This window comes from Dryobates pubescens, chromosome 5 (assembly GCF_014839835.1).
Source record: "Dryobates pubescens isolate bDryPub1 chromosome 5, bDryPub1.pri, whole genome shotgun sequence".
Classification (NCBI taxonomy): Eukaryota; Metazoa; Chordata; class Aves; order Piciformes; family Picidae; genus Dryobates; species Dryobates pubescens.
The window spans coordinates 10,904,861-10,914,801 of record NC_071616.1 but is presented as its reverse complement, the minus strand read 5'-3'; the positions used below and the strand labels follow the sequence as shown (position 1 = coordinate 10,914,801).

Genomic DNA, 9,941 nt, shown 5'->3' with positions numbered 1-9,941 from the left:
GAGATGAACCATACAACCTGGCCTAGAACATTTCTTGCTGTAACAAGTTGGATGGTAAGTACATAGCAGCTAGCAAGGCAGTTCAATATTTACACAGCCTTTTCATTTCTCAGTACATGGCACAGATTATTAGAAAAGGTGAAGTCTCTTCAGATAAACTTGTGCAGATTTTCCCCTGAACAGGGAGTGACAGTCCCACGCACGCAGCAACACTCACGTCCAGCAGCCTGAGGAACTTCCAGCACACTGCACAGCTGGCACCCCCAGTGCAGGGGTAAAGAGCACACTCTCAGGATCAATGGCAATACAAAGAAACCTACAAAAAAGCAGCTGTCTTCCTTGCTGGCTACCTGCAGCAGACATGCTGCTGCTTGCTTGCTTTTCTTTGGTCCTTTCCAGATAAGTGTTATCAGCACCAAGCAGCTGCATTATTTATGTGAGAAGGTGAACCCACTGAGATTTAGAAGGTACATTTGAGTTCACTGAAATTTCCTGTGAACAAAAAGTTAAGATTCACAGCCTACCGTCCCTCTCCTGCTTGACAAACTAGAAACAAGAAGCACGCAGACGGCTTGGAGGCTGTCATTGGGGAAACCACAGCAAACCTTTATGCCTAGAGTCTGTAGAGGACTGCTAACACCAAACCCAGCAGCTTTTACTCTGCTTTGGAAAACAAACAGAAGAGCCAGAAATGAGAGCACAGAGCATCTGAGAAAATGCAAAGAACAGACAACCATGTCAAAGGAGAGTGGAGGTGCTCACTTGCCAGTGAGCTGGGCCTTCCTTAGAGGAGGAGGGCAAAAGCAATGGCTGAGAACACTTTCTAATTGTGTAAATAACAAAAAAGTGTTGAATTGGTAACCACATGATGTTGGTTAAACCCCAGCACTTACAGTACTATGCTTATACAACTAAGGAGGACACTTCTCTAGTGACCTTGATTGCAGTGGTCAAGTTATCAACACAGAACTGTCTTCCAGTAAGGTAACACAGTATCAGCTCATTCTTATTGTCACTTCCACTTGTTTGACAGCATCTCTTTCAGACACCTTATGTGCTTCTTCAACACATCATATGCTCCAAATTCTCACCTCACACAGCTGATCAAGCATGGGCAAAAAGCGATTGCAACATTTTTCAGCTCATGTTCTCTCTCCCCCCCAAACCTTTCCCTCCAGGCCTCCTTCTGAAGCACTCCGTTATTTTCACCATGTTTCAACAGAGCATCTTCCTTCTTTCCCCAGGTACCAGGTATCTGGTGCATATGAAATAAGTACTCTGACATTAGTGCTCTACAGCAGCACTGCTAGAGTTGTATGAAAGGCAAAGATCTCCTGGTCCTTAAAACAACTTAGCCCTTCTCAAGCACTGGGCTTGTATGCCTATAACAATTACTGGAGTCCAAACCAGCCACTTTTTCTGTTATCAGCACTGCAAAGCACAAGCACATACTTTTCCTGTGCTTTGTGGGTGGTTTCTTTTACTTCACACACTGACTCTCTTTACCTTGTTGCTAGGGAAGCAAGTGCAATTTCACCAGTTCTGGCATGCCAGAACTCAGAGGACTCACTGAAGTGGAGTACCATTGAAAACAGAGCCCAGGCAAGGAAGGCTTCTGTACACCTATAGTGTATGCCAGCTCATGGCAGCCAGCTCTGCTCTTGCTTAAGCTCCCATTGACAGACTTTGAGTCCCAGTGTCCTCAACACATGGGGATGTTTCTCTCAAGCCCTCCCTTACACAAGCAGTTCTGTTGAATCCATCTACCTGTCTGCAATTTCAAGTATTTGCAGCATAGTAGTGCAAAGTCAACCTTGATCTCCAGTGCCAACTTATTCAGGGCTTTGGGCCGAGATTTCACCAAGTGTTGCTGTTAACAGGAATCAGGTACATTACCCATCCTGGTGCTGTCTAGTCTTTGGCCTGCTGCCTCCCAAAAGGAGGCTACAGTCAAGCCACCTCCCAACACTCAAGAGCCATTTTCTTGATAATGAACCTCTATGTGTTCAGCTCACAGAAAGCATGCCTGATTTTTAACAGCCTTTGGTTAGAGTAAGGCCTACAGCATAATACCTTCCTCTTGCCAAACAATCACGTTGTAGTACAGTGATGACACTGTGTTGCCCATTTCTTTTCTTCAAAGCCTAAACAAAACCCCAAGCAAAAAAAAAAAAACCCCAAACCAAATTGAATGTCACCATAGGAACAGCCTGAAGTTGATTTTGGAAAGAAGCTCACTTCCCATAGCTTTTCTATTGGCATAAAAACAATGTCACTGAACTCTATCAGAAGCAAGTGCTTAATGAAATACCATTTCTAAAGATGCCAGTCAGTTCTAGAAATATCCTAATGGTTGCATTTCTTTAGCTCCTGAAGCAGAGTAGGATTTCTTCCCTGGTTTTCTCAGGAAAAAGCCCCCACACACTGCAAGCTGCCACCAGTGCAACACAATTGCATCATTCTTCAGTCTGCAATGTGTAGTAAGTGTCAGCACAGAAAAATGCCTTCCTAGAAGAACAATTAACACTGAAAGCAGTCATCTTTTTTTGGCTGGCTGAACAAATGACACACGTTCACACAAGAATAGTTCAGTCAATAATTCTTAATAAGGATTTACTTTAAACAGAACCTTGTATGGGTACACCAGACTCAGTCTCATTAAGGAGTAAGTTGGATTTTTATACAGCATGAACCACCGGCAATCTAAAACAGATCCACAGAAGAATGGAACGGAGAATCAAACGCAATGTTTCAGACCCAAGCTCTATGGGCCTTTAATGCTTTCTTTTTCCTTTCCTTTTTTCGAGAGAGTATACACTACAACAGACATTTGCATTTATCATGTTTTTAACTTCTTTTCTAAGGAGGAACTCTCAGACTCTGCATCTTCCAACTCCGCTCTGTGCCTTTTGAGTCCTCCAAGAGACTGAGTGCTGTCACTGCCCACAGGATGGAAGTTGGCAGCATCCTCCTTTGTGCTGACGCTGTAGCTGTTGGAGTCCATTTCAGATAGGCAGCAGTCTTTGTGCAAGGTCACACCCATCTGTACAAGGTTGCCATTATCAGGGTTTGAGTGCACCTGTAGTCCTTGCGTCACAGTCTCCTGCTCTCCAAAACTCTGTCCATTGTTGAAGCAGGAAGGGCGAAGATGCAAGTGGCCATTATTGTGGTTAACGCAGGAGGTGTCCAGACTCCTCTCCTCACTGTCATCAGTCTGGTTTCTGGAGCAGTGACCTGACATGCTACAGATGGCAACAGTGGAGAATGGAGGGACCAGTGAGTGATGGCTTGATGCTGGTTGACAGTTCTGGCTGTTTTTCTGTTCCACAAGTCCTGCAGTCTGAACGCAGGGTTCTTCGGTACAACTATTTAGCCCTTTGCAGTTAGCTTTTCCGTTGAGTTTTTTAGTCTCAAAAGGATGCTCTATACCACCACTGCTAGTGCCCTCAGACACATTTTCTTGAGCCTCCATCCGCTGCTGATTGTCATGTTCATGAGCTTGGCTGTTACTGGGATTTTCTAGCAAGCCACATTCTCTTAAAGGTTCTTTGTTGTGATTTTCAGTAGAAAGAGTTGGGGAATCTTGAGAAACTACTGAACTCAAGTTCCTACCATCTTCCTTATTTAGTGAGTGTGCTGTACTGTGCCTTCCGCTAGTTCCTGGTTTCCCTTCATCATTTTCTCCATCTCCTCTGGAGGATTCCCCATCTTTACTGGCTGAATATGATATGTAAGAATAGTGAAGCCATTTGTAAGCTTTGTAAATCTTTCTCTCCACCGATTCGCTGTCTGAACAAGGGGACGTCCTTTCTTTGAGAACCTCTTTGCTGGCTGAACTCCTTTCCGGCGAAGAAGCTGGGGAAGAAGACAGATCATCTACTTTGATCTGGGGGTAATCATAGATGTCCTCACCTATGTATGGTGTCACGTTCTCTGCATTAGTGCTAGTCCTTTCCTCCTTTTGCACCTTCTGTCGACGCCTCAGTGCATTGCGTTGCCTCACAGATGTGCGGCGTTCATTCAGTTCTTCTTCGTCTTCTGTACTGCTGCTGCTGCTGGAACTGCTGGATTCGTTCTCCTCGGGACTTGGAGACCGGGGCCGAGGGAAAAGGTCTGTATCTAGTTCTGCTTCACAGGTATTGTCATCGGAGTCCGACTCATTGGAAAGGGCCAGCAGACGTTTATCCTGATACTTTCTCAGTGCAGAGAGCCTCTGCTGACGAGAAGCCACGTCTTCTCTGGCTGAGGGGGATTCAGCTGATCTTAAGGCCCTTAAGTTATAGGCAGTTTCATCAGACTCTTCAGCCACATGTGGTGGGGAGTGATGCAAAGAGGCTGAGGATTCAGACTCGCTGTAAGCTGAGCGTTCACTTACTCCCGCATGGAGCTGCAGGATTGTGCTCTCACTGAGGTCGCTGTCTGAGTCAGAGCTCCAGCCCTCGATCTCCCGGCGCACCAGAGAGTCAAAAAAGGCCATCATCCGTGGATCTTCCTGGACTGACTGGTTGGCATAATCGTGGGACAAACCACTACCACTGTTCAACACAAGACTGATGTACTCTTCGTGAGTGTAGAGGCAACGTGAATCATCCTCAATTCTACCATCCAGGTCCCCTGTGCAGTCAGGCTGCTTATAAGGACTCCAGATCTGTAACAGAAAAAAACAGAAAATGCAAAGTCACACACTACTATAAGCATCTGAAGTAGAACAGTGGTGCAAATACCCAGCAGAACTGCAAGCTGCAGCTTGCTTTGATTAATTTTTACCCCTCAGATCCATACCTACAAGCATTCCAGAGATCTGGGTCGTCTTCTCCCCTTTCACAAATGTATTTTTCCTGGATCCACTTCACCTATCCAGAACTTGAAAGCTCTCACACTGTATATTACCCATCATTTCAATATTTCATTGTGTAATAATTTCTGCCCAAGTGCAGAGCTCTATTTTTATGTAATAGGGGATGCTTACTCACTAACATTAAGAATAGTTTGTTGCCTGCAATACAGTCTTTGCACTAATGAAAGCACTTGTTTCCCAGGAAACTGAAGTTGCTTGTGCCAGTGATGTAGAATAACATTTCCTCCAGCTGCCTAGTCAGTCATACCTGATCAGCAGGCAAGGAGCCAGATGCATGGAATTGAAAAGCAGAGCTGCACTACTCCCTTTAGGGAACAGCCATGAAGGAAAGAAAGCATCCAACATCTTCTCAAGATGCAGCAGCAGTTTCAGTGAGGAAAAGTAAAGGAGAAGAATTTTACTTAACAGCTACTCTTGGAAGTAGAGAGCAGTAGTAAAGTGTGAGGATTTCACCCACAGCAACACCCTTGACTGTGCTGTCCGTCTAGCCTTACCCATTTCCCTGGTGTGGAGGGGAAAAGGAAAATAATTAAGCTCCAAAGAAGCTCCACCAATATCCCTAAGGAACTGGTAATTCATAGCAAACATGACAGATCTCCTCACCCTTCCCAGTTCTACTCACAGATTCAAAGGCAATGGGATTAAGGCACTCACTGGACAACTACTACTTTATTCTAGATCGATGGTCAATGGTTGTGTGACGCACAACACTTGCTACAAGCAGAGCTAGTACATAGCGTACCCACAACACTGCCCTAATGTTCTGCTTATGAAATACCTGATTTCAGTCATGCTTTGGTCATGCTTCAACCCACCACATGGTTTTACCATGCTAACAAGCTCAGGGTAAAAATATCCTGCACCAGTTTGGGATAGACTTTGGCAAAAACACCTCTTTTCCCAACAGAAATGTGCCAGGTTTTGTTCCAAGCAGACAAAAGCTCTAACTGAAAGGCCTGTTTTGCCTGGGTAAATGAGGCAATCAGCACTCATCTCACAGATGTGCAGTTAACACATGCAACACAACCTGGCAATACCTGACAGAAAAAGGGAGTACAAAAATGGTTGTCTACTTCAGCAGAGATGCTTCAGAAAGGATCTTTGAACTGGTTGTACTCCATGGTGGCAACCCCTCCAGATTTTAAAACAAGTAGTTATGCCCATAGCATGAGAATAATTGTAACTAACTGTATTAGATTATCTGATTAGGCAGAGGCACCTATAGCCACAATAACACCAATCTGTCACCATAGCAACATGGGCAAACAGACTTTGCTATCTTTCATATACTGATGATTTTTAAACAAATGGGACCCACAACAGTTGTGATGACAGAATCCCAGAATCACCAAGGTTGGAAGAGACCTCAAAGATCATCGAGTCCAACCCGTCACCACAGACCTCACGACTAAACCACGGCACCAAGTGCCACAGCTACACAATATTCCATTTCCAATACAAACCAGTATTTCTTTCTGAAAATCCTTATGTACTTCATCTTTTTCATCCTTTCTGGAACTGTTTTCCAACTAACTGCATGATTCTCTACGGCCCTGCTCTAAGCCCCATACACCAGAGGGAATGCCTCATTTATTTCTCCTGCAACACAATTTTCCTGGCAGCACATCCCAACATGTCACACTTAAGTTGAGGGGAAAGTGGCATTTGTCTAATTCCTTGCTGAAAATTATAATTTTAGTTCCCAGCTGTTCTTTGCCATGCAGTTTTACTGAGGTCCAGGTTTCTGAAACAGAAGGCAATGAGAAATTCATCTGGGCTGATGTGTTCAAGACACTTGTCTGGAGTCAAGGCTTTTTTAATCCATTACTGTTGTGCTGAATTTTAGTTTAGGTTTATGAAATTTCCTCACCTGACTATTCAAATTTCCCCATACCCATCTTCTCCACTGTATTTTCAGTCCTAGCAGAAATCAAACCCTAAAGCGCTGAGTTACTCAATTGTTTTGCAGGTGCTTTGCAACAAAATAAGACTAAAGCAAAAAACCCATAGGCACAAAGGCCAAAGGCATTCTTGCGAGTACTCTTCATTTCAGCAGGGCTAGGCCTGAGATGAATTTGTATCTCATTTGCAATCAGCATTAAAATAGCAAGTGTGTTGGCAGAAGCCCATGGAATTATTGAATGGCTTGTCTGTGTCACATCTTGATGCTGGTGCTATCAGTTCCTCACTTCTGAAGAGTACTAAATTTAGGCCTGCGAGTCTAAAAATGAAGGGCTCAGGCAAATAACTACTTGCATCCACATTTTTAGTTCACCACAGAGTTTTTGCAATTGGGGGAATGGTATACCAGCCAACCACAGTAAAGCTATCTTCTGTGATTTAATTCCAGAAAGATTTTTAGAAGATGCTTGTAAGGACAGTAAAAGGAAGGATACTTCTTAATGAACTGACTAAAACAAACAAAACATAGAGCAAGAAAACTTTAAACGAAACCACAAACCAACCAACCCACCCACCAAACAAACAACTAACTACAGGTTTTTTTTCTGGCTCTTTCTGTTGTCATCTCAATTACTTCAAGGAAGCACACCAAGCATTTATATGGGGGGAAAAAAGACAGCCATGCAAGAGAAGACCTGATATTCTCCTCTGGTTTTAATGGAGTGAGAGCCCCTTAGAACTGTTGGTGGTGTTCCTCCTGTTTTGCCTTTCTGCTACTGACAGTCACTAGCCTCCACTCTATCAGTAGATGTAACTGGAACAAAGAAGAAACCACTATTTTATGGTCACCTGCAAATTGTCATTCACTAAGACAGTACCTTTGAAGAATGAAGTCAGGCAGATAAGACAAGATTTAACCTGATCCCCAAACAAGGCAAGGTACAAGCTGACATACAACAAAAGGGTAAGAAGCCCTGGCTCGCTAATAAACTTAATACATTATTAAACACCTTTCCCTTGATTTGTTTCTAGCTTGTAATGTTTGGGGGAATTCAGTTCCCCTGCACATAGTGCAACACAACAGGTGTTCCCTTCTAAGGAAGCATTCAAGCAGAGGTGTCTTTCAAAGAGTTACACAACCTGCAACTGGAGCCTTAATCAAACCAACCTTTTAGTCATGAGGCAGAAAAGCGAAACCACCGAAACCCTAGCAAGAAGTACACAAAAGCAACACAGGGGATGTTTATAACAAAGCTAATCCAACAGTCTAAACACACTCATGCAAGAAGGATTCATAGGGTGAAGGGTCAGCAGATCTAAAATCCAAAGGTGAGAATTCAGGCTGTGTGAATCAAGTTCTCAAAGCAAAAAAAAAAATGCCTCTGGCAAAACTGTTGTGAAATAGTGGCAGTTTGACTGCTTAGAACTGGAAAACTCAGTGAGCTGCTAAGACTGTTCAGTGCACTTTTGTTCAAAGCCTGTTGGGGACAGGTTTGTGATCAAACCTATTATAGTGACATAGATGAAGATAAAAAAAAAAACAGAAAAGCAAACTAAAGTACAAGTGGAAGATAGAAGAGAAGGAAAGCTGGACTAGAATCAGAACCACTCAAATGCTGATGGTAGCTGAAATGCAAGTGATAACCATATGGGCAGTGGGCCACAGTCCCAGAGTTTTGGTCCGTAAGTTGCAGACCACTGAAAACTCTCCTTTGGAGGACAAGTTAATTCAGTCCACTTATAGCTGATTAAACATTTACCAATACTCAACCAATCTCATTAATAGGATCAGTCAGGGTTGGAAGGGGCCACAATTATATCGTTCTGATTTCTTCCATCTGATTAGTAGACCCAAATTACAGCAGAATTTCTCTAACAGCATGCTGCAAAGTGCATTAAAGTAGCGTAATTCTCTGCTTCCTCACCCTCAACCTTTGCTAATAGAAATGACAAGAAAAAGTTTCTGCCTTGCTCCCACATTGGCTGTCTTTCCTCAAGGAAAGTTTCAGAACCTGACAATGTTTCTCTCTTTACAATCCACATAAAAAGACACCGAGTTGCTAAAAATACTGCATGTTGTTAGAAGATTCCAAAAAGATGTACTGTGGAAGTGTTAAGAGTTCTGCCTCTTCTGGATGCCATAGAAAGGTCTGCTGAACTGATTCAATACAGAAGTGTGTATAAAAATTATAGAAAGGCTCCTGAGGCAGTGTTTGAGCCAAATTCAGATCAGTCAGACTAGGCTAAGGCTTAACAGTACTCATAAGAAAGATTTCCATTAAATTTTAGCCCAAGGTACCAGAAGTTTTAAGAGATCACATTGCAGCTGTGGCCAATCTCTCCCAGGAAAGACTGTTTGCAAGACACTTCAGTTACATATGGAATTAAACTGGGAAAAAAAAAAATTAAATATAAAAATTCCTTTTCCAAGGTACAAATCCAGGGAGTTCTGATCTTATCTCTCATTTCTGAAACCTTTAAAAATGAAAATGCTCCATTAAAAACTTGCATCAGTTTGGTCACCAAGCGAGATATTCCACTTCAGAAACTATTAAGATGAGAAGGCAGGATGGGTGTGGAAAAGAATGATGTTAAAGAAAACAAAGCTTTATTATGAAATACTCAAAGAAGACATTTTCTGATCATTAATCTTACCTTTATAATCTTTTCAACCCCAGAAGAACAGATCATGTATGTGTGAGGATTAAACCGGACTTGGTTTACAATTGACCGATGACCTTTCAATACCATAAAAGCACCATTGACGACCCTGCCAATGCCACCTAGGGGAAAGACAAGCACATACTGACATGAGTAATTAGATCTTCATTGCTTTCATTCATAATCATTTGAAGTTGTGTGATGTTTGACAATGCTCTGTTGCAACATTTTAAGACCCGCGTTGGCTGCAGAATTCCAGTTTTCTGAGCAATGCTCCTGTGAACAGCTTCAAGTCTGATGAAAAGCAGGTTGGACTCGATGATCCTCGAGGTCTCTTCCAACCTTAGTTATACTGTGATACAGTGATCTTTCCTACAAAACAGGACGTGGAGGCCAGGTCTAGTTCAACTACCTCAAGAAACAATGAAGGTTTTTGACCTAATATGACAAGCTTGCAAATAAGAACACCACACATCATGAAATCACCAGTGAAACCATAGTGCTTAAGGCACCACATTAC

At 42.9% G+C, this 9,941-nt stretch overlaps 1 protein-coding gene across 4 annotated transcripts in view; it reads right to left on the bottom strand.

Annotated features, from left to right (window-relative positions):
- Positions 1 to 2,798: 2,798 nt before the first annotated feature.
- DCAF5 (DDB1 and CUL4 associated factor 5) overlaps positions 2,799 to 9,941 on the bottom strand; it is a 73,188-nt gene continuing 66,045 nt past the window's right edge. For all 4 annotated transcript variants that reach the window (XM_009900625.2, XM_054161592.1, XM_054161591.1 and 1 more), the window contains exons 8-9: positions 9,416 to 9,543; positions 2,799 to 4,648 (exon numbers count right to left, since the gene is read on the bottom strand). In XM_009900625.2, the coding sequence (XP_009898927.2) occupies positions 2,840 to 4,648; positions 9,416 to 9,543 (1,937 nt within the window). In that variant the 3' untranslated portion in view covers positions 2,799 to 2,839. The remainder of the gene's footprint in view (positions 4,649 to 9,415; positions 9,544 to 9,941) is intronic.